The 24,859-nt window shown below is 44.2% G+C and overlaps 2 protein-coding genes across 2 annotated transcripts in view; one reads left to right on the top strand and one right to left on the bottom strand.

Moving 5' to 3' along the window:
• Nucleotides 1-8,712, bottom strand: part of LOC141073715 (tyrosinase-like) — a 130,960-nt gene extending 122,248 nt beyond the window's left edge. The window contains exon 1 of the mRNA XM_073561075.1: nt 7,911-8,712. Coding sequence (XP_073417176.1) covers nt 7,911-8,696 — 786 coding nt within the window. The 5' untranslated portion in view covers nt 8,697-8,712. The remainder of the gene's footprint in view (nt 1-7,910) is intronic.
• A 5,233-nt stretch (nt 8,713-13,945) lies between these two features.
• LOC141073710 (ATP synthase subunit ATP5MJ, mitochondrial-like) lies at nt 13,946-14,185 on the top strand. The gene has a single exon (XM_073561072.1). It carries the CDS (start codon nt 13,961-13,963, stop codon nt 14,126-14,128), a length of 168 nt encoding a protein of 55 aa, XP_073417173.1. The 5' UTR covers nt 13,946-13,960; the 3' UTR covers nt 14,129-14,185.
• Nucleotides 14,186-24,859: the final 10,674 nt, after the last annotated feature.

Here is a 24,859-nt window from a genome sequence, read left to right as displayed (position 1 = left end):
GATTTATATTAAGAAATGTGGCCTGGCACTTGCACCTCAGTATTAGCACAAATGATTTTGATTATGAAATGTGGACTGGTGCCTGCACCACAATATTACCATAAATTATTTTTATTATGAAAAGTGGCCTCCAACCTGCAGCACACTATTACCACAAACGAGTTAGTTGCTGGAAGGTCAATTTCGCACAAGATCTTATGTAGCCGAACTGACTGACAACTACTTGCAGCAGAAGCAGACTCTCTATGCTATTACACTGACAAAATGGTGCAAAAACAACATATCCACTTTTCATATGGCGAGGGGCATGTGACTCCAGCAGCCACTTTCCTAGCCAAAGTCCTAACAAAAGCATTAGTGGAAATGTGATCATTTAATGAACTGCACCCGAATTTTGCCGACTTTGAGGGAAACACTAAAATGAATCCGAATGAGCTACGTTTGTGCCACATTTTAGATTGGTGAAAGTTTTCCAAACAAATTCGCTCATCTCTAGTCAGGTGTGATGAGATTATCTCCCTTGTTTGAGGTTTTAAACCTTTTTGCATAGTGCTGCCTCCTTGGTTTTACAAGTCAGCAAGCGACAGGACCCACGTAATGGTCAGTCAACATAATAAGAAAACATCCATTGTTCAATGACCTTGCATCACTGTCTTGCAAAGATAGCAGACAATAAGCTGTTGGAGCTGATATAAGAGGCTAACATCAGCCATTCAAAAATATAGGTTCATTAAGAACTTTTTGGTCATAGTGAAACCTCTTACTCATGTGACCAAGAAGGGTACTGATTTTTCCTCTTGGTCTACCAAGACTGTTGATGCTTTTGCCTCCCTTAAGACAGCTTTTTGTAAAGGTCTTGTCCTCAGACAACCCAGTGGTGATTTCTCTGTGACATATCTCCCTGAAACTAAGAATGTTGGAGTGGAAAATTGTCATGACAAAGAATGTGAGGTGGAGTGTGTGGTTTGTACTGGACGTATCAGACATTGACAACAACATCAAGTTAGATGTCAAGATTTCGGTCTGGAGGATATTGCCGGGGTTGATGCAAAAGGTTTGCATACGGGTCACCTAGTAGTCGATTTCTGTCAATGGTGTCAGTGGTTGGGGATTTGTTCGGATCTTGTGAGGGCTCAGTGGAAAAACAAGGGCGAGGATGAGGAAGTCACCAACTCGTCTACAACAGCAGCACCACCTTGGAAGGCAGGGTTAGCATGGCCAAAATGTGGCAAAACTTCCTTAGCACCACAACATCCAGCCCAACCATCTGACATGGTCAGTATTAAAAGAAGGCAGCATTTCAACAACATGGTGGAAGAGTACATGTCCACAAGTCTCCATGTACTGAGTGACCGGTCTGCCCCATTTAATGTCTGGGTCTCCAAATTGGACACATTATAGCTTGCCCTTTACACCTTTAAGGTGCTGGCCTGTCCTGCAGCATGTGTATTGTCAGAATGTGTGTTTAGCACTGCAAGGGGTATGATCACAGATACGCCCATACATCTGTTCATAGCCAACATTGGCAAGCTCACATTCATTAAAGGGAAGCTGTCACCAGTTTTGTCATAACTATGACTTTATTCAGCTCCTGTTCTGCATTCCATAAATGCTTATATAACATACTGACTCCCCCTGTACAAACCTAAAAACCTTGTTAAGTTCTCCCGTGCTGTATGGAAATTGGGTCAGTCCAGTCAGATGGGCATGGTTTCAGGCCTCTTTAACCCTCCCGCAGCTGCTGCTCACCATCCTCCTTCTTTAATTGACATGTAATGTAAGGGAATGGAAAAATGTTATTGTTGATTTCTATGGTACTGCTACACTATTCCGTATATTACCATGTCATATTCTATATAGGTACTGCTACACAACCAGTGTATTACCTTAAAGACTAATTGTGTAATGTTTAATGTATTTTGTATATGTACTGCTATGTTAAAGTTAGGGAAAGTGTACTTTTGGGAATGTCCACTAGGTGGGGGGCCTTGTAGTACACACAGTTTCCCAAAAACAGTGACCAATTGTTAATCTTATTGGAGGGGCTGCTGTATGTTAAGCTTTGGTCAGCCGTAGGTTTAGGCAGAAGGGCGGGAGTGCCCGAACTGTCCACACGGGCTATAGACCCTGGACACGACAACAGCCACGGTGTAGGCTGCATGGAGTGGAGATGGCTTCAGGAAGATGCAAGAACCTGGCCAGCCAGACAGTGGGAAGAAATCACAGAACACCCCACTTACCAGTGCCCGGAGAATTCTTCAGTGCAGAGTCAGTGACTGGCACAGCTCACATCGTCCCGTGGGCCTGGGACGTGAGCGGAGCAGTCCTCTCCACATTGGCGGGAGACGGAACATCTAGTGGAGTCGGCGGCATGGCACCAGGCAGAGGAACCCTGTTAACAGGAACCTTTGTTGTTAACTCAGCTAGGACAAGAACTGGCGTCCGCCCCAGAGGAACTGTTGACGGAAGCCAGGGACAAGCTGGAGCTCTATCTCGCAGCCATGGAGGGATCCAGCCCTGACGGAACGGGTGCGACCAATGCCTCAGCTGCTGAGAGGGTGAGTGCGCTTCAACCTCTTGCCCTGGGAGGATGGTCCATGCCATGGGTCCCTGCAGTGGAGGCTTTTGTTCAGCCATGCGTTTCCATCGGGGGGCTGCTTCTCAATCTCGAAGCCTCAGAGGCCCAGCCTGCTTCTCACACCGTAACGTCCCTGGGTGCCTCCCATTTCCACCACTCAGCAGAGGGCCCCTTTCCATTCCCTGGGCAAGCCACCTGGATTGATGACATGATAAAGAGGAAAAAGCAGAGGGAGAGAGAGGTTTGGGACGAATTGCGCCAATCTGGAGGAGGTGTTTTAGCCATACGACGTACCTATGGCCAGCTAGTGTATACCAACGTCAACTGGGGATACGGTTTCATCAAGGAGGGTGGGACCGGGGCCAAGATATACGCCTTTGCAGCGTCAGTAAAGTTCGGCAAGCCCCTGCATGAAGGGGATAACGTATCCTTTTCCATAGAGGACTGCCCCCGGGGCTACTTTGCAGTGGCAGTAGTCCTCTGTGAGGAGGATGTCCCGGAACTTGGCCCGAGCCCAGAGTGGGCTCATTCATCTTCTGCCACCCCAGCCACTGCCATGGCATTGTAGCAGCCATCAACTTCTGCAGCTGCAGAGTCAGCTATGGCCCAATATAGGGCATGGGACTTCACCACGTTTGAATCGACACAGGAAACACGCCTCTAACCTGCCGGAACTGTTTGTCTTTTGGGATATAGCGCATGTTGCGCCATCTTGAACAATTAAGGGACTGTTCCGCGTCCCTCTAGACAAGAACACCCCCCAGTCGTAGGGTGTAATGCAGCCAGATGGCCTGAAGTGAACTGTTTTAATTTGTTTTTTTCTTTTTGATGCACCTGTTGTGCTCCTTCTGCTGAAAAGCAGGTACTTCCTTTGCATTAAGGAACTAATGACTGTCTACATTTAAAAAAAAAAGAAATCACTTTTTGTCCTGTTGCAGTGGACTGTGCTCCCTTCAAGGGAAGGGGGAGCACCTCTTCAAGTACTGGAGACTTAAAGTCTACGTCATCTCTTGCTAATAAGTTTAATAACACCTGGAGGACTGTGAACCAGGACCCCTTTTGGCACAACACGGATTGCGCTGCATTGTTTAATGGACCCAGCTCACTTTGAGTCAAGTTATAACGAAGTGTACATGTATATATATATATATATATATATATATATATATATATATATATATATACATATTTTGCCTCATGCTTTCTACCAGTTGCATTAGTAAAGTTTTCTTACATACTTGGTCAGGGATGACGAAGTTAAAGGGAAGGGGAAGTGTAAGGGAATAGAAAAATGTTATTGTTGATTTCTATGGTACTGCTACACTATTCCGTGTATTACCATGTCATATTCTATATAGGTACTGCCACACAACCAATGTATTACCTTAAAGACTAATTGTGTAATGTTTAATGTGTTTTGTATATGTACTGCTATGTTAAAGTTAGGGAATGCATAATTTTGGGAATGTCCACTAGGTGGGGGACATTCTAGTACACACGGTTTCCCAAAAATAGTGAAAAATGGTTAATCTTATAGGAGGGGCTGCTGTATGGTAAGCTTTGGTCAGCCTTAGGTTTAGGCAGAAGGGCGGGAGTGCCCGAACTGTCCACATGGGCTATAGGCCCCGAACACGACAGCAGCCATGCAACGTTGAAAGCAAGTAAGGATCAGCCAATCACAGCACCAGCATATTACAGCAGCAGGCCAGTGTAACATAATGTGGCAACTCATTGCTTGGGCACATACCCTAAAGACTGGGGCAAAACGTCCAGGGGGACCCACAGAAGCAGTGAGTACAGTTGGTGAAGAAGTGGTGCCAGCACAGGGGACAGAACTACAGAACAGGTCTCCTTCCCAGTGGCTACTGACTCTGGTAATTTATGATCTTGAGTCTGGGGCAAAACAGACCGAGGGAAACCTAGCCATAGCAGATCGAGATAGCTCCATTATATTGACTAACCGTAGCAGAGTCGTGCAGAGAGGAAACTGAAAAACCATCAGGGATGGTCTGACCCGTGCCCAAGCTGAGCAACCAAGGAAGTAGAACAGGGAATGGAGAGAAACCTTGTAAAGTAAAGCCTGTTGTGAACGCTGTAAAGTCTATGGAAGTGCTGTGCATTGAAACCAGTAAAGATGTTCCTGTTTATGTTAATATGGACTGTGTCTCAGTCTGGATATCCTTAAAGACAAAAATGTCCAGGAAGGATGGGAAATCTTGAAAAATGAAATTCTCAAAGCACAGTTGTTAACAATTCCGAAAAGAGGGAAGAATAGGAAGCAGTTAAGGAAACCAGGATGGATGAACACAGAACTTAAGCACATGCTAAAAAGGAAGAAAAAAATGTTTATAAAATGGAAAGAGGGAGGCATATCTAAAGAAGAATATAATGCTGTCTGCAGAACCTGCAGGGCACAAATCAGATTATCTAAAGCTGAAAATGAATTGAGGCTTGCAAGAGATGTCAAAAGCAATAATAAAGGATTTTGGGGATATGTCAAAAGTAAAAGTAAAAGAAAAGTCAAAGATGCTATAGGATTTTTACAGGATGAAAATGATGAATTGGTAAGACAGGATGTTGAGAAGGCTGAACTTTTAAATTCCTATTTTGCATCTGTTTTCTCTCAGAAAGGAAATGTAACATCAACTGTTATTCACTGTCCTATTAAGGGAATAGAAGAATCCAGGATATCTATAAACAGAAAGATAGTGAGGAAACACTTAGCTAGCCTAAATGAATTCAAGTCTCCAGGTCCAGATGAATTACACCCCAGAGTACTGAAGGAGATAGCAGAAGAAATTTTTGAACCCCTCTCTATAATCTTTGAAAATTCTTGGAGAACAGGAGAAGTGCCAGAAGACTGGAGAAGAGCAAATGTTGTTCCTATCTTCAAAAAGGGGAAGAAGGTGGACCCAGGTAACTATAGGCCGGTGAGTCTGACTTCTATACCAGGAAAGATCTTTGAACAAATTATTAAACAACATGTATGTCAATACCTGGATAAGAATGAAGTGATTAAACAGAGTCAGCATGGGTTTGTAACTAATAAGTCATGTCAGACTAACTTAATTTCCTTCTATGACGGTATCACTGATTGGGTGGATCAAGGAAATGCTGTAGATATAGTATATCTTGACTTCAGCAAAGCATTTGACAAAGTCTCTCATACAATCCTTATTGAAAAAATGATTAAGTATGGAATGGACAAGGCAACTGTTAGGTGGATTCATAACTGGCTTAGTGATCGGACCCAAAGAGTGGTCGTAAATGGCTGCACATCCAGTTGGAAGAATGTCTCAAGTGGGGTACCACAGGGCTCTGTCCTGGGCCCTGTATTGTTCAACATCTTTATCAACGATTTAGATGAAGGAATTGAGGGTAAACTGATTAAATTTGCTGATGACACAAAGCTAGGAGGGATAGCTAATACTAGAGAAGAGAGAGAGAGGATTCAAAAAGATTTAAATAAACTGGAGAAGTGGGCAGCAACTAACAGAATGGTTTTTAACAGGGAGAAATGCAATGTACTACATCTGGGCAATAAAAATGGAAAAAGCATATATAGAATGGGAGGAATAGGGCTAAGTGACAGCACATGTGAAAAAGACTTGGGTATACTAATAGATCACAGACTGAATATGAGTCAACAGTGTGATGCAGCAGCAAAAAAGGCAAATGCAATTCTAGGATGTATTAACAGAAGCATACAGTCTAGATCACGTGAAGTCATTATTTCCCTCTACTCCTCTTTGGTCAGACCTCATCTGGAATATTGTGTCCAGTTTTGGGCACCACATTTTAAAAAAGACATCAACAAACTGGAGCAAGTTCAGAAAAGAGCGACCAGAATGGTGACCGGTCTGCAAACCCTGTCTTATGAGGAAAGGTTGCAGGATTTGGGAATGTTTAGTTTGCAAAAGAGAAGACTGAGAGGAGACTTAATAGCTGTCTACAAATATCTAAAGGGCTGTCACATTGTAGAAGGATCAACTTTATTCTCATTTGCATAAGGAAAGACTAGAAGCAATGGGATGAAACTGAATGGGAGGAGACACAGATTAGATATTAGAAAAAACTTTTTGACAGTTAGAGTGATCAATGAGTGGAACAGGCTGCCACGAGAAGTGGTGAGTTCTCCTTCAATGGAAGTCTTCAAACAGAGGCTGGACAGACATCTGACTGGGATGATTTAGCGAATCCTGCTTTGAGCAGGGGGTTGGACCAGATGGCCCAGGAGGTCCCTTCCAACTCTACGATTCTATGATTCTATGATTCTATGATTCTTAATGCGGATCCCTCTGGAGACGGTCTCCCATGGCATGGGGAGGACCCTGCAGGAGCTGGACCAGGAGGCACAGGTGTGCTGATTAGTGAGAGTGACTTTTCTGTAAGGGGAGGCCAGGACACTAGAGCCCCAGTGTCCTCGGCTATGACTACGGTCCAGGCCGACCCTTACAGTAAGGTGTCTTGCCTCATCCACATTGCCAGACGATATCTTTCACCTGTGCACAAAAATTGCGACTCACGCCTGCGCACTTTGCATTGCCCTATTGCAAGCACACTTATGTTTTCGACTCTACCCAAAGCAAAGTATGCAGGCATGAACTCTGATTTCTGTGCGCAGTCGCAAGACTTCGACCGGCAATGTGAATGACACTAAACATCATCCACGTCAATGAAAGAAGTAGGACGGAGAGCAGCAGCCGAGGAAAAGAATGGAAAGGCCCGAAAACATGCCCTTTGGACCGGATTGACCAAATTTCCATACAGCTTGAGAGAACTTAAAAGATTTTGGGGGTAATAAGGGACTTCAGCAGGCTTAGTGCTATGGAATCCCATCAGAACACCATGTAGTGGCTGATGGCTGCCCAGACTGTCATCCCACTAGAATCTCTGGAACTTAGATGCTGTCAGAGGTAGAGAGTGGCATTTTTATGAATCAAAGCAACTGGAGCTAATTCTAGTTGCTGCTCTTAGATGCAGGTGCATGCTCTATAATACAGTTGTCATCCACCAAGTATGGTGCAGGTACCACTCTCATTTAATGGATGTAATTCAGTGATATTTGCCACTCATGGACTCCTATTGTTGATAAAAGTATACTGAGCTGTAGGTTTTTCTTGTATTCCATGGGATTAATAGCGAATGCTTATCTCATTATTATCACATACAGGCAACCTTTTCATTATGCCATGTTTCTTGCCACCGTGATATCAAAATTTAAGGATTCTTAAAAGCAAACGCAGGTCAGCCACATCTGTAGAAAAATGCGCCAAAGTATTTGCTATAAATAATCCAATCCACATAAGATGATGCATGAACCTTGGCTTACCTTCCAGAAAGAAAAGTGGGAGTAAGGGTTGAGTTCCCCCTGTTCATCATTAGTACCCATCAGTTCATCAGTACAGATAGAGCAGCCCTTGTCACTCCTCCAGTCATAGTATGGGATGGCGAAGTCATCATCTCTTGTCATTAGCTGAATTTGTCTTTCTAAAAATAAGAGATTTAATCGATGCCATCCAGGAAATACGGGGCCCTGGTGGGCAAAGTTCTTGTCAGGAATAAATGTGCTATTAATCATAATGGGTTTCATGGAGTAATAATGCATCCAAACAAAGACATCATATAGAGAAGCATCTACAAAGCGGTAAGTCTCACGATGATGCCGGTCTCCTGTGCTCAGGACAACAAAATCTTGACTTTTTGTAGTCTTGGCCAAGGCTAAGTAACTGAATAATCTTTTCTGCTCCAGAACTGTCAGTTCCCGGATTTCTCGCCTTAAGACTATTTTCTTCCTGTCACATTTCTCGCCATGAAAGCCAAATTTGCAGTCACCACAATCAAAGCTGCTATAGTTTCCAAAGCACTCGCAAGTATAATCATAATAATGTCGTGGCCAGTCTAGACGGTCATCGTTGTACTGGGGAATCTTCTCTCCTGATGAAGCTATCCAGTCTTTACATCTCCCACGACCAGACAGGGAACCACATGGGCTTTTATCTTTCCAAAGTGGACAGCAACTCTTGGTGCGAAAAGAAGCTTCAGTAGTGCAGACTCTAGGGAACTGTCCTTCCACAAAGCCAAGACTAAAAGTGAGGATGACTATGAAGCCAAACATGATTTTCTGATCTTGTAAGTAAACCTATAGTGGAAAAAAATTGGTTAGGGTATTGTCAGTATTATAAAAAATCTTCAAAATATCAGAGTTAGAGTAAAAAATATCACAATTAGGGAATAGCGATGAGCAAATGTGCTCGAATAATTATCTGTGCATGCTCAGGTGTTATCCGAGCATCTCGGGGGTGCCCAAATAATACGTTCAAGTCTCTGCGGCTGCAAGTTTTGAGGCTGTTAGACAGCTGCAATACTTGCAAGGATTGCCTATCAAGCAGGCAATTCCCGCATGTGTTGCAGCTGTCTAACAGCCTCGAATCATGCAGCCGCAGAGACTCAAGCAAATTATTTGAGCATGCTCAAGATGCTCGGATAACACCTGAGCATGCACAGATAATTATTCGAGCACGTTCGCTCATCACTATTAAACATGTCAGCATTCAGCTCATAATATCAAATTTTGGCTATAAAGTCAGAGTAGTAACATTAGACTTAGACTGAAATATATTTATGTGAAAATATACTATTGCGGTCAGACACTGACCAATGTTATTCAATGTGATTACTGCCATGAACGATTTTCCACAATGCAGGCAGTTAGTGATTTTATGATTGAGACTTGTTCATTGATATCAATGAGTGCGTAAAAAGTAAAACAGATGCAATTAATCCATTGCTTTTTCGATGTATGGCAAGTAATAACATAAATTTATTTGACCTTGAATAATTTTTTAATTATTGATGTGTAAGATATCATGGTGCCATAAACAGACACATGGATGAACAACATGGTTGAAACCTTGTTACTTTTTTATTTCCTGGATTAAAAAACTGGACAATTTTTTTTATCTAAGTGTCCAGAATGACAAGACAAAAGCTGACCAATTAGGGTTTGAATACAGTTCTAGGAAATCACACAGCAGTATATACATCTTTTCAGAGCAATTGAAGTACCGATAATTGCAATTTGCTGTGAATAAATTAGTCACAAATCCAATAAGAAAATAAAAAATTCTGCCAAGCTGGCAAGTTTAAATTTCAATAGATTAGCTTATATTTGGTCAGAATTAAAAAGGTAAAAAAATTAAATTTAAAGTTAACATGGTTAAAGTAATAATGTGAAAACAATGTCTTTTGTTAGGATAATATTTAAAAGTATGCAATAATAAAGTCAGAATTCGGGTAGTGTTATTGATGGGGTAAAAATAGTGGGTTTGGGGTAATAATAGCAGCAAGGATATACAGTACATAAAAAATAAAATATAACTTTTATTCTAGATACTATTAAAATCCAATAACACACTAGGGAGAACTAACGAATGATAGGGTAGAGTACAAAAGAAGATGCAGGTTTGCAGCGAGGGAAAGGCTGGGTAGCCCAGCAAAAACTACACATAAAGGAAGAGAGTGCTGACCTAGATGGAGAGATGAAGTCTGTGTTGCACCAGTGGGATAGATTGGAAGTTCAAAGAGCCATTCTATACTGCACATGGCAACAGCTTGCTGACTTAGATGCAAGGTGGCAAGTAGTAAGCCCCAAAAATGTGGTATAAGAAATTGCCAAAGAAGCTCATGGGTTTGGATCCACCTTTGGACCGGAGAAGACTTACCAGTGACTGCGACGCTACATATATTGCCCATGGCTGGAGGCCACGGTTGAGAAAGTTTGCTGACAGTGCCTAGTTTGACCTCACAAAAAGCACAGAATAGAGTGCACCCGTACACACTATATAGAACAATGAACCCCTCGAAGAATTAATGATAGACTACCTCTTCGTGGGACAATCGACTGAAGGTCCACAGTACTTAATGGTCTGGACTGACCACTTCTAATTTCAGTGGTCACTCCATCTTGGGATCAGACAGCTGAGTCTGCTGTATGGCCATCTGTCAAGATTTCATCTTGGTCTGTAGGTGTCCGTAGCCGATCCACTCACAAGGAAATGGGTAAAGTAATGGAGGTTGTGTTCTGACTGTATGCAATCAAAAGGGTCCAGGACAACCAAAAACCCCATATCATCCCCAAAGGAATGGGGCTTGTGAGCACTTTAACTGGACTCTGATTCAAATGTTGATTACACTAGAGGAAGACAAGAAAGCACATTGGCCTGACTATGTGCCCGAATTGGTCTGGACCTATAACAATAGGGTACACACCACTACGAGTAATACCCTGTACATGCTACTACTTGGTAGAGTAGGCCCAGAAATCATCAACCTAAAACTGGAACAGCCAGAGGATCTATCTGAACGATCTACCACCTGATGGGAGAAGGAACATCGTCGACAACTTCAGACCAGCTGCCAGCTAGCAGGCCAGCAGTTGCAAGAGAAGACGTATAACAGCTGACATCCAATTCAGGAAGTTCTGTTCCAGCCTGGAGACTGGGTGTTGCTGCAGGATAAACTTTCCAAAGGCAAGATGAGTGAACGTTGGAAGGTGCAACTATACAAATTGATCGTAAGAGTGTGCTCCAATGGCCTGTTGTATGAAGTACAAGCTGAAAATTAATAATTTGATGCAAAAACACTACACAGAAATATGTTGCGTCTATGCTGGTCTGAAGATCCCACACCGGAGCTACTCCTCCTGTTCCTTCATCAAGACTGCCTAGCAACTCTAGTGATGACTGGTGGACCATTCCTGAGTCCATAGCCCCTGGATGCTGATATTCCCAACACAAAACCAATGTCCACTCGCAGAGGAGAGAAACCTCAGGCTCCATCCAACCATTCAGCTGAAGAGGACAGTCCTACTGTTACTGTTCCCATTGATGACAGCCAAGACCTCTGTTGATCCAGTAGACCTAATACAGTTGTTCCATCAAATAGGTACGATGCTGATCAATTTATTTGGTCCATCTGTATATATTGTGGCAATGGTGCACTGCTGTGTAAACAGTTGCCTAGAGACTTTTATCCTTCTTTTGGACTATACAGTAAGACCGAGGACGTCCGTCATTAAGTGGGGAGGAATGTAGGGGGTTGGCCCTTGCTAGGTACTAAATGACACTGTGGTACTAAATGACACTTTAAGGGACCATGCTCCCCTCTGAGTTATGAGCACTTGTACTAGTCCTTTCTATCCAGCAAATTAATGTGTGCTAGTTTAGTACAAGAAGCAGGAAGTGAAGAGGGTCTCCTGTCTGAGAGAGACTGACAAGATGAGTTTTTGCTGTGAGAGACTTAGAAATGTGAACTAACTTCTATAAGGTAGAAGATCGTGCCCGTCCACTGCAAGATTCATCACCAGGACTGTGTCCAAATAGGGAAAGAGACACTTCATACATCCATGGCAGTTTTTCTGAAATACTTGTAACCTGAGCAAAACATAACACTGTGGTACCAGCCATCCCTCCACATTGAAAGATGGAACAAGATTTGTCCAAACCCAGGAAAGAGAGATTTGGTAGGGTCCCATCACACACAGCGATCTCGCTAGCGAGATCGCTGATTTTGTGACACATCAGCGATCTCGCCAGTGAGATCGCTGTGTGTGATGGGGATCAGCGACCGGCCCCCCTGCTGGTTATCGCTGATCGTGTTCAAGTGGCCTGGGACATTTTTCGATCGCTGGTCTCCCGCTGCCCAGCACAAATCGCTGCGTGTGGCAGGGAGAGACCAGCGATCAGTGACGCTGGTTACTAATGTAAACATCAGGTATCTAGGAGCCGCGGCTCCTGGACACCTGCTGTTTACCTTGGAAACCGGCGTACACGCTGGTTTCCGAGGTAAACGTCGGGTATCCAGGAGCCGCGTGGCTCCTAGATACCTGATGTTCACATTGGAAACCAGCGTGTATGCCGGTTTCCAAGGTAAACAGCGGGTGTCCAGGAGCCGCGGCTCCTAGATACCTGATGTTCACATTGGAAACCAGCGTGTATGCCAGTTTCCAAGGTAAACAGCGGGTGTCCAGGATTCGCGCTGCTCCTGGATACCCGACGTTTACATTAGAAACCAGCGTCCAGCGTTGCTGGTCCTGATCGCTGGGGCTGTCTATGTGCAAGAGCTGAACACAACCAACTCGGCTCAGTGCATCAGCACGAAATAACAGTTACCAAACTTACTTCTAAACCTACAGAACTGTGAGTTACATTGGTGATAACTGGGTTAGTGTGTAGGTCAGGGTTCTTTATTTAGGATGGATGTAGCAGCGTGGCCCGATTACCGGATGCAAGGAAGTGGATTAGAAAAGAGTAGGTTGTGAAACTTGTTTATACTGTTTGTATTGAACTTTACATTTTCATAGCTGGAGCGGAGCTTGTGTCACACGCTCCAGCTGTCTCCATTTGTATCTAATATTACTGTTTTCATTAAAATAACTGTTAGCCTTATTGCCCAGCAAATAATCCTCTATTTTTCAAGAACAGTGTGTTTTGCTGCTTCCTCATCTACAGTACCATATTTGCGTCCAGCCTAGTGGTGTCTTTCAGCCTCTCAATAAACTTCAGCCTTGGCTTAAAAAGGAGAATTATCTACACTGTTTTCACAGCTCTTCCAGCTCTCAATAAGGACTTTCTTACACATGCCAAGTCACATACTGAGTAGAAATGAGTGAACCTTTCAGAGTTCTGTTCGATTCGCCAAACGTTTAAATGTTCGCCGAACATATTCGCCGAATGGTTCAACAAATGTACCCGAACCCCATAGATTCAAAGGAAGGTCAAACATATACACAACATAATGATTAAGGGGTGGCAAAAAAAACTTCCCAAACAGCTAAAATTAGGGGTAAACAGATAACTCATGGAACAGCTCAATTTTTTTCTGTTTCCCAGCCATACTCAGGTGGCACAAACACCAGTTTCAAATAAGTACTGTTAAATGAAAGGACAGTAACACAGGTAGTTGACTGAAAGTGATTGCAGGCCTGCCTGTCTGGGAGCCCTAGATACACAGGCAACCCACTAGACGGAGACCCAATTTGGAGTCTTCACATTTCACAAAATAATTGTTAGACACCACTAAAGTGGCATCGATTTTCATAGAGTAGAAATATTATAATAGGACTCTGACACATCTTCCACTACAGGCAATCCACCAGATGGAGACCCAACTTGGAATCTCCACAATTCATAAAACTGTTTGTAACACCAGCAGAAATATCGGCTGCAGGCACAGAAGCCACCAAAAAGGTGGCGCAGACTGCAATAATGCAAGATCAATGCATGACGCTAAAAAACACACCATCACCTAGTCTTCCTAGTCTGTGACTTGGGTGCAAAAGTCATTGGAGATTCATGACTTGTTCGCTGTTGAGATCTGAAGATGGCAGGGAAAGCATTTTCCGCCTGGTGGTCGGTTGCCAGACCGTATTATACCAAGGCCTACCAAGAGATCTTTGTTGGGATCGCGATCATGGCGTACCTGTATTATAAATTATCATACGGAGGCAAGAAAGCTGTAAAAGACTCCAAGTCCCCAGGACATCACTAGACTGTGCTAACCTGACCCGTGACCCTGCGGCCCCCCCGTCTCCTTGTAGATGAAGCCTTTACGTTGTTCATTTTGATGAAAGATAGCAGTATACACTTTCAGTGGATGGCCGAATGCGCTTATCAGTCGGGATACCACCTGCAGTGCTTAATACACATTTTAAGAGAACGCTGGCTGCCGGGCATGTCAAAACCTACAAGGCGTGACAGGCAAGTGTGGCGCCCCTGAGGCTCAGTCGCCACAGAGGTACTGCACCTTCTCCTAAGATGTAGTGCCCCACCTTCAAGGTAAGGTGGGAACTCCTTTCCACGCTCCAACACTTGCACCCCACACGACAGGGTAGTTCTGCACAACCACATTGCGGCTCAGTACTTGGAGAGTAGCAGAGCACCTCTGGTGGTTCCCTGCTTGGAACACTGGATGTGCTGGGAGGTGGGTGGAGTTGAGATATATAAAAGAGTGGGAAAGTGTAGGATTACAGGTTCAGTTTGGCAGAAGGTAAGGCGGGTATGAAGTCACTCAGACAGGAGTGAAGATCCCTGGAAGAAGGGATGGAGGAAGGAGTGCTGCAGCTGCCTCAGTGATCTGAGCCAGCTGGCACGGGAAAGGGAAAGAACGAGAAAGACGTAGAACTGCAACCTAAGCTTCCATAAGAGAGAGAAAGATCAGTACGGAATGAAGGAGTAAGGAGAACAGAGAGGACATGGGTTGGAAGAGGAACCCTGCCTATAGGTTCTCAGCGCAAGGCCTGGGCCCGATCCCCGAGGTTGTATGGACACTTATGGTTCTGCCGCAGACACCGGTGGAGTAGTAGGCTGTAAATGCACTACTCCCATCTAAGACTTGGGGCACAACAACAACTGATTAGAGAATTGGGACTCAGGAGAAGGGAGTCCCCGAAGTAGGCTACAGCTGTCTGCCATACGAGTAGAGTTCTTGGGAACATCTGACAGGAGGAACTCCAGGGTACCACGGTACTGGAGATCTTCACATTTTAAGGCACAATAGAGGAGTCGTTCAGGAAAGGTACATGTTGGCGGAGTGTTGGAGAGGAGCTTTCCATCTGGTCTGGAGGTTGGCTGAGTCTCTGACCCGGAGGACACGGCCCGGAGGCAAGCACCCTTGTGTACCGCGGACTGTGAGTAAAGCTTTGGAACTGCAAGCCTCGGTGTCCTCCATTCATTCTTGCGCCAACCCGCTCAGCACCGCTACATCTGGGTACCATCCTTTACACTGCCTGCGCCTTTCCACAACCAATACAACTACACTGCCCTGGGAAATCAGCCCTGCCTGTGGAGGGCTATACCATCACTGCTGCATCATACCATCTGCCCCAGAGGATCTGTCTGCAGCGTCGTCTTAACACCTCCCTTGCCGAGCACCACAGGTGGCATCAACAACTATTCCATTTCATTAACTACCTTCCCCCATTACTTGGGCGCCCAGGGCCACGGACCGGGTCACCGCTGCTGTGACACATTCCCCCTGACACCGGCCTGGTACCGAGTACCCCACAGCCCTGGGAGGGTGACCCACAAGCTCAGGCCACTCTTCTATTTTTGAAGGCCAAAATGCAAAAGGGTCCAAACCTCCCCTGATGGCATTGCTGCACCATCCTCTCCAGTCGTAAACTTCTACTATGTTCTGCTGGTGCACTAGCTAGTCTAAAAAAATGTGTGAAATGACTCACAGAAATTACTTATGCCACTTATACGGCTACTGCTAATGTTTTTGTGATGACGCCTTGATGTTTCCGGGGTTGGACATCTAGAACTGCAATGCACAATGTGTGCCTGCTGCCTTGGGGAAAACCACTCTTAAAATTGTCTTCAAGCATGTTTCAAAACTGCAGCACGCGCACTTCCCCTTCCAGGATGGAAAGCAACTGCCTAAACTTACCCCAGTACCGTGGTTCTAACATAGTGGCAACCGACTATTCAGCACTATTTCGATCCCTAAGAATACGGGCATCATGTTGAAGTTATTCACCAAAAAGGCGCTCATGTGTTGGGCGCTTCCATGAGATCCAAGTCCATGGACTGTTGGTGGAGGGTAACACTAAAGGTTGTGTCCTCCGTCCCTTCCCGCCAACCACTGACAACAGAGAGGGGACCCCATTATCCTCTTTATAACCTCTTCCTCTGGGACCATCACCTCCTCACAAAGACTATTTAAAGTGTGCTCCAGTATGTAGATGACTGGAATAGTCATGCTGATGACGGCATCGTCATTGCTAACCATCTTAGTAGCCATTTCAAAACTGTGCAGAAGGGTGCAGAGGTCCTTCATCTGTTCCTATTCTGCAAGCGTCATTTGCACCACGTTCATACTCCGTTGGACAAGCAATGCAAATGGACATACTGCACCGGTGCACGTTGTTGCTGCCACAGTCGCTTCAACATGTGCAGAGTGGAATTCAACCATGTCGGAACATCACAAATCAAATGGTTAACCGGTAGGCCGAAAGACCGCTGTAGTGATGCAAGTAGATGACCTGCGCGGTGCGATAGTTGGAAGTGAGCACACAGTAACCATGCTTTCTGCAGCAGCGCATCTAGGCTGGGATTGAAAAAGCTATACCACCAGGTTGAGGATGTGAACCATGCAAGGTACGTGTGTGAAGTTTCCCTAGTGTAGGGCCGTCACCAGGTTTGCACCCTTACAAAATGAGAGAGATAGGGTGCACTACACAGTATATTTAAGTAAATCAGGGTAGGGTGCTACAATACGCATGGAAAGACTAACAACTGGAAACCATAGAAAAAGACATGCGACTATATGCATCGTCTATATGCATCGTGTGTAAAAAAAAAGCATCTTTATTGATAACAGGACAACATGATAAAAACAGTTAAAACCATAAAAATCACAACACCCCCTATTACAATTAGTGTCCATATGGGTATAATATATGATGCAAAAATCATGGAATCCAAAAATGAATCTATATAGATACAGCTATGTGCAAATATAGGCCAGGATTAATCAAACATGAAATGCAAAAATAACATACTCTAATGCATTATTATGGCAAAAACACATAATATATGTAAATTGCATAAGTGAACGCAGAGTGGGCATCCCCACAAGCCTATAATATCATAGCCATGGATCCAATTGTACCACACAAGGACAATAAACCCACCTCCCATACATGTGCATTCGCCCCAGAAGGATGGGAGACCTCTGATAAAATCAGTAACGGCAAGCTGCTATTCCACAAGTAATAAGTCTGTCAGAAGTATGCAAGGTCAAATACCCCACAGTGAAAAGCAAAGGCATCAGCCTAAGGGGGGGAAGGGAAAGGCAGGAGGGAGATGTGATAAAAGGGGGGGGGCAGGAGACGATTCGGATTTGTGATCGGTAAGACAAGCATTTTTCTTAAAATCTGAAAAAGTCAGTAACATTCGGTAAAAGGTAGAATTAAACCCCGGCAATTCATGTGCCGTGTTTAGTAAAATCAAAGCATGACAGGTTAGAATAGAATAGATAGAATACATATATACACATAGAATACATACACTCACTGGCCACTTTATTAGGTACACCTGTCCAACTGTGTGTTAAGACTTAATTTCTAATCAGCCAATCACATGGCGGCAACTCAGTGCATTTAGGCATGTAGACATGGTCAAGACAATCTCCTGCAGTTCAAACCGAGCATCAGTATGGGGAAGAAAGGTGATTTGAGTGCCTTTGAACGTGGCATGATTGTTGGTGCCAGAAGGGCTGGTCTGAGTATTTCAGAAACTGCTGATCTACTGGGATTTTCACGCACAACCATCTCTAGGGTTTACAGAGAATGGTCCGAAAAAGAAAAAAAATCCAGAGAGCGGCAGTTCTGTGGCCGGAAATGCCTTGTTGATGCCAGAGGTCAGAGGAGAATGGGCAGACTGGTTCGAGCTGATAGAAAGGCAACAGTGACTCAAATTGCCACCCGTTACAACCAAGGTAGGCAGAAGAGCATCTCTGAACGCACAGTGCGTCGAACTTTGAGGCAGATGGGCTACAGCAGCAGAAGACCACACCGGGTACCACTCCTCTCAGCTAAGAACAGGAAACTGAGGCTACAATTTGCACAAGCTCATCGAAATTGGACAGTAGAAGATTGGAAAAACGTTGCCTGGTCTGATGAGTCTCGATTTCTGCTGCGACATTCGGATGGTAGGGTCAGAATTTGGCGTAAACAACATGAAAGCATGGATCCATCCTGCCTTGTATCAACGGTTCAGGCTGGTGGTGGTGGTGTCATGGTGTGGGGAATTTTTTCTTGGCACTCTTTGGGCCCCTTGGTACCAATTGAGCATCGTTGCAACGCCACAGCCTACCTGAGTATTGTTGCTGACCATGTCCATCCCTTTATGACCACAATGTACCCAACATCTGATGGCTACTTTCAGCAGGATAATGCGCCATGTCATAAAGCTCGAATCATCTCAGATTGGTTTCTTGAACATGACAATGAGTTCACTGTACTCAAATGGCCTCCTCAGTCACCAGATCTCAATCCAATAGAGCATCTTTGGGATGTGGTGGAACGGGAGTTTCGCATCAGGGATGTGCAGCCGACAAATCTGCGCCAACTGTGTGATGCCATCATGTCAATATGGTCCAAAATCTCTGAGGAATGCTTCCAGCACCTTGTTGAATCTCTGCCACGAAGAATTGAGGCAGTTCTGAAGGCAAAAGGGGGTCCAACCCGTTACTAGCATGGTGTACCTAATAAAGTGGCCAGTGAGTGTATATGGGACACAGAGAAACACAGCACAACAAACGTGAAAAAATCCTCTGCTGTAAAAAATTTCCAACAATGAACAGCAAGTGCTAGTAAAAAGATGATAATAAAGCAGGATGTTTAGTTGATATGTTTTTTGCAAAAAATGTACACTAAGCCGCTCCACCAATGCCAAGGTATACCCCTCAGAGCAGTCCTAACCAATGTATTTAAAACCTGACCATGTCAACAGTACCTGTATGAGCAGGATTCAGAGAGGCAATGTCTGAGAGGCATGCCCTATTCGTTAGAATACATATATATAGATGTCAGTGACACATATATATATATGTATATATATCACATAGATAGAAGAAAAGCTGTCAATTCAGCAACCGCTGAAGTGTAAAATCAAAGTCTAAAAACATCAGCTCTCAGCCGCCTCAGAAAAAGCACATCTGTAATCTGTAAGATGCATCAATTCTGGCACTTAGCCTCTCTCTTCCCATTTGCCCTGTAGCGGTTGCAAGTGGGGTAATGGTTGGGGGGTTGATGTCACCTTTGTATTATCAGGTGAGATCAAGCCCCGAGGTTAGTAATGGAGAAGCGTCTATAAGACACCTATCCATTACTTATCCTATATTTACATGGTAAATAAAGACACTGCAAGAATAAAGTCCTTTTAATTGAAAAAATGACACAGACTCCATTAATAATCTTAATTAAACCATACTTACAACCTCGCCTAATTCCATCGAAACCCTCATTCTCCTGTAATAAACCAAACATAATAAAACAACAATATCCCTCACCTCTCAGTCGTTCTGTCCCACGCCATAATCCATGTCTGGGGTAGAATTATTTTCAACCTGGACGGTGCCAAGATGCGACCGTCCAGCTTGAGAACCACTGGTGAATGAGCTGTTGCTAAAGCCCTGACCTAAACCCAATTGAGCATATCTGGAAAGCCCTTAAAAAAGGCTGTCCATCAATGTTCACCATCCAACCTGATGGAACTGGAGAGGATCTGCAAGGAAGAATGGCAGAGGATTCCCAAATCCAGGTGTGAAAAACTTGTTGCATAATTCCCAAGAAGACTCATGGCTGTACTAGCTCAAAAGGGTGCTTCTTCCCAATACTGAGCAAAGGGTCTGAATACTTATAAGGTATAAAAACTTACAGCTCACCGTAGTAGACATCCTTGGATGTTCGGAGCACGGGAATGCTGTGTCAAGGCGTAGAGCAATCAAAACATGAGAAATCCAGCTTAACAAACTAGTTAAAAAACATTTTCTTTATTCATCATAAAGTGCTCAGCAGAAGATAAAACAGCATCGGCATAGACAATCACATGATTGCGGTCTCAAAAATCACCAAGACTAGGCAACCCTTGCTGTCCCTGCAAACTGCACACTTACAACCGGTGCTGGCCAAAGCCAGGATTGGGGGCTGACGACGCAATGCCATTTGTGGTTGAATCACTTCGTGTCTATATGGGAAGCCACAGCGTAGGCTCATATTCCTCCTCCTCCAACACCTTTGCTGAGCTACTCAACTGTCTACCTCTGGGTTCACACCAAGTGGGATCTATAACTTCATCATCATCCTCTCTGTTCTGACACTTTTCACCCTGAGAGCCACCCTCCTCCTCTTCCTGCTCTGACACCACACACAGTACAGTCCGAGTGCACCTGGGACATTACGATCACCTCCACCCTTGGTGGTAAATGTCTGGTGATGAAGGTCTGGATTCTGCTTGGACCTCTGATGCCCATGGAATGTGTGAACAACTCTGCAGAATGGCCCATCTGTGGTTCCTCACAATCAGTTGGGTGTTTGGAAATTTGTGACGTTGGGGGAAACAAGGGTGATTGGGGTGCCACCTCTGAGGATTGTACTGTGTGTGATGTTAAGGTTGAGGAAGAGGAGGCAAGGTCACTTGATTACAGCACTTGCCATCCACTGGAGTGCATGATTGATCTGAGCCTCATCCATAAGGCGGATGGCTGTGCGGCTGCTAAAGAAAAGGAGGTGAGTAGGTCGTCCAGTAACAAATGATATCACTAGTGATGAGCGAGTAGACTCGTTGCTGGGATTTTCCCGAGCATGCTCAGGTGTCCTCCGAGTATTTTGACGTGCTCGGAGATTTAGTTTGTGTTGACGCAACTGCATGATTTACGGCTGCTGGACAGTATGAAAACAGTTGTGGCCAAAAGTATTGACACCCCTGCAATTCTGTCAGATAATACTCAGTTTCTTCCTGAAAATGATTGCAAACACAAATTCTTTGGTATTATTATCTTCATTTAATTTGTCTTAAATGAAAAAGCACAAATAGAATTGTCCTAAAGCCAAATTGGATATAATTCCACACCAAACATAAAAAAGAGGGTGGACAAAAGTATTGGCACTGTTCAAAAAATCATGTGATGCTTCTCTAATTTGTGTAATTAGCAGCACCTGTAACTTACCTGTGGCACCTAACAGGTGTTGGCAATAACTAAATCACACTTGCAGCCAGTTGACATGGATTAAAGTTGACTCAACCTCTGTCTTGTGTCCTTGTGTGTACCACATTGAGCATGGAGAAAAGAAAGAAGACCAAAGAACTGTCTGAGGACTCGAGAAACCAAATTGTGAGGAAGCATGAGCAATCTCAAGGCTACAAGTCTATCTCCAAAGACCTGAATGTTCCTGTGTCTACCGTGCGCAGTGTCATCAAGAAGTGTAAAGCCCATGGCACTGTGGCTAACCTCCCGAGATGTGGCCGGAAAAGAAAAATTGACAAGAGATTTCAACGCAAGATTGTGCGGATGTTGGATAAAGAACCTCGACTAACATCTAAACAAGTTCAAGCTGCCCTGCAGTCCGATTGTACAACAGTGTCAACCCGTACTCTCCGTCGGCGTCTGAATGAAAAGGGACTGTATGGTAGGAGACCCAGGTAGTCCCCACTTCTTACCCCGAGACATAAAAAAGCCAGGCTGCAGTTTGCCAAAACTTACCTGAAAAAGCCTAAAACGTTTTCGAAGAATGTTCTCTGGTCAGATGAGACAAAAGTAGAGCTTTTTGGGCAAAGGCATCAACATAGAGTTTACAGGAGAAAAAAAGAGGCATTCAAAGAAAAGAACATGGCCCCTACAGTCAAACATGGCGGAGGTTCCCTGATGTTTTGGGGTTGCTTTGCTGCCTCTGACACTGGACTGCTTGACCATGTGCATGGCATTATGAAGTCTGAAGACTACCAACAAATTTTGCAGCATAATGTAGGGCCCATTGTGAGAAAGCTGGGTGTTATGAATGAGTCATCGTAGGAGGCAAAAGCAGAAATACAAGCTAAGTCCAGAAAACCAGAGAAGTTGGCAACTATCAGATTGCAGACCCCTGAACCTATCAACACAACTAGCAGTAGCCGTGGGGGGTTCCTACGAAGCCCTAGACCCCTCGATCACAGCCGGAGAATTACATAGGCCTAAAGAAAGAAAGGGGAAATCTAAACTGCCCCAGAGCAGACCCCAAAGCAATAGGCAGCCCCCAACATATAATGACGGTGAAGCAAGATGAAAATACTGACACAGACAGAAAGACAGACTGAGCAAAGACGGGGCCCGCAACTATCTAGATAGGAAAGGACAGGAAGGCTGCTGTCTGCAATCTGCCAAAACCCTATCAAAAACATAAGCCAACAAGCTGATATGAAAAAGGCCCTGAAGCAGCTAGGCTTCAAAAACTAAATCAGCACTCAGGTATTTTCAGAAGACAGAGCTAAATGAATTCAGCACACCCCAGCAGGGAATGGCAGAAATCCAGAAAAACAAAGCAAAACAAAGTCAAAGCACAAAAGCAAAAGGCCGAGCAGCAAACTTAGCTTTAGAGGAGCAGGAATTCAGACTGGTCTCCAAGGATCCCACGGAGAAATCACCCACAGGGCAGAAGGGCGTCGGCAGCCTTATATCCAGTCCGTAACTCCACTCAGCCAGTCATCATCATCAGCCTCAGGTGTTTGATAATCAGGCTCACTACCTTTCTTTACCAGAAGAGGGAGTTCCTCGGGCCTCAGTAGTGAAGGGGAAAATAAACTCACAACAGCTGGGTCTCCCTCAGAGGTCATGGGTCAGCAGGACAATGACCCAAAACACACTTCAAAAAGCACTAGAAAATGGTTTGAGAGAAAGCACTGGAGACTTTTAAGGTGGCCAGCAATGAGTCCAGACCTGAATCCCATAGAACACCTGTGGAGAGATCTAAAAATGGCAGTTTGGAGAAGGCATCCTTCAAATATCAGGGACCTGGAGCAGTTTGCCAAAGAAGAATGGTCTAAAATTCCAGCAGAGCATTGTAAGAAACTCATTGATGGTTACCGTAAGCGGTTGGTCACAGTTATTTTGGCTAAAGGTTGTGCAACCAAGTATTAGGCAGAGGGTGCGAATACTTTTGTCTGGCCCATTTTTGGAGTTTTGTGTGAAATGATCAATGTTTTGCTTTTTGCTTCATTCTCTTTTGTGTCTTTTCATTTACGACAAATTAAATGAAGATAATAATACCAAAGAATTTGTGTTTGCAATCATTTTCAGGAAGAAACTGAGTATTATCTGACAGAATTGCAGGGGTGTCAACACTTTTGGCCACAACTGTACATGTGAGCAATGCCTGTTTGTTAGGGAATTCCCACGTGTATTCAGGCTGTCCAGCAGCCGCAAATCATGCAACTGTGTCGACACAAACTAAATCTCCGAGCACGCCAAAATACTCGGAGGACACCCGAGCATGCTCGGGAAAACCCGAGCATTGAGTATACTCGTTCATCACTCGTTATCACTGGTCTTTGGATAGGACAAGAATGTGTTTGTTCACTTGAGCTTTCATTAACACCTAACCCACGTAAACGTCGAACACCAAGCCTAATCCCTCTTCCACCACGACCTCGCTTTTTCCCACTCATTTTGTATGTACCCTTCTTCTAATTTAACCAGCAGTTTCACAACCCTAGGCCCAGACTTGTTAGTCACCTGTGACTAAATTGATAATCAGTATTTATTGGCTGATATAGTGTGGCTAGACCACAGAATTAGCACAAAAGATTTAGATCACGAAATGAGGTCTGGTGCCTGCACCAGACTATTATCTCAAATTATTTGGATTATGCAATGAGGCCTGGTGACTGCACCAGACTGTTATCACAAACTATTTGTATTATGAAATGAAGTGTGGTGCCTGCACCAGAGTGTTATACGAAACAGTTTGGATTGTGAAATGAGGGCTGATGCATGCATCAGACTATTATTACAAACTACCGTATATACTCATGTATAAGCCGACCAGTGTATAAGCCGACCCCCCTAATCTTGCCACAAAAAACTGTGAAAACTTATTGACTCACGTATAAGGCTAGGGTGGAAAATGCAGCACCTACTGGTAAATCTCAAAAATAAAAATAGATACCAATCAAAGTAAAATTAATTGAGACATCAGTAGGTTAAATGTTTTTGAATATCCATATTAAATCAGTAGCCCCATATAATACATACAGTTCATGATGGCCCCATAAGATGCTCTGTACAAAATACACCCCATATAATGCTGCACAAAGGTTAAAAATGCCCCCATAAGATGCTCCATAGAATAATATATCCCATATGCTGCCCCATAAAGGTTATGGCCCCATACGATATTACATAGATTATGCTCCATAGATTATGCCTCCATAAAATGCTCCATAGATTATGCCCCATAAGATGCTCCATAGATTATGCCTCATAAAATGCTCCATAGATTATGCCCCCATAAGATGCTCCATAGATTATGTGTGGCATTCTGCATCTTTACCGCCACAAAAGGGTTAAATATGTACTGTTTTGTATGTGTTTTGTGAGCAATGGGAGTTATGCTTTCTCTGCTAGAGACCACAAAACACACACACAATTTTCCTCACTCCCTTACTTGTCTGAAGCTTAGAGCTTTGCAGACATACCCTAACTGGGAGGGGGAGGAGCAGAGTTGCTGTTTTCAGTGAAGAA

The sequence above is a fragment of the Dendrobates tinctorius genome, unplaced genomic scaffold (assembly GCF_039654945.1).
Source record: "Dendrobates tinctorius isolate UK_male_01 unplaced genomic scaffold, ASM3965494v1 ptg000313l, whole genome shotgun sequence".
Taxonomy (NCBI): Eukaryota; Metazoa; Chordata; class Amphibia; order Anura; family Dendrobatidae; genus Dendrobates; species Dendrobates tinctorius.
This window is presented reverse-complemented; position numbering and strand designations above follow the sequence as displayed.

Excerpts from the sequence above, each read along its gene's own strand:
- LOC141073710 (XM_073561072.1), top strand. The coding sequence starts at position 13,961 with ATGGCAGGGAAAGCATTTTCCGCCTGGTGGTCGGTTGCCAGACCGTAT.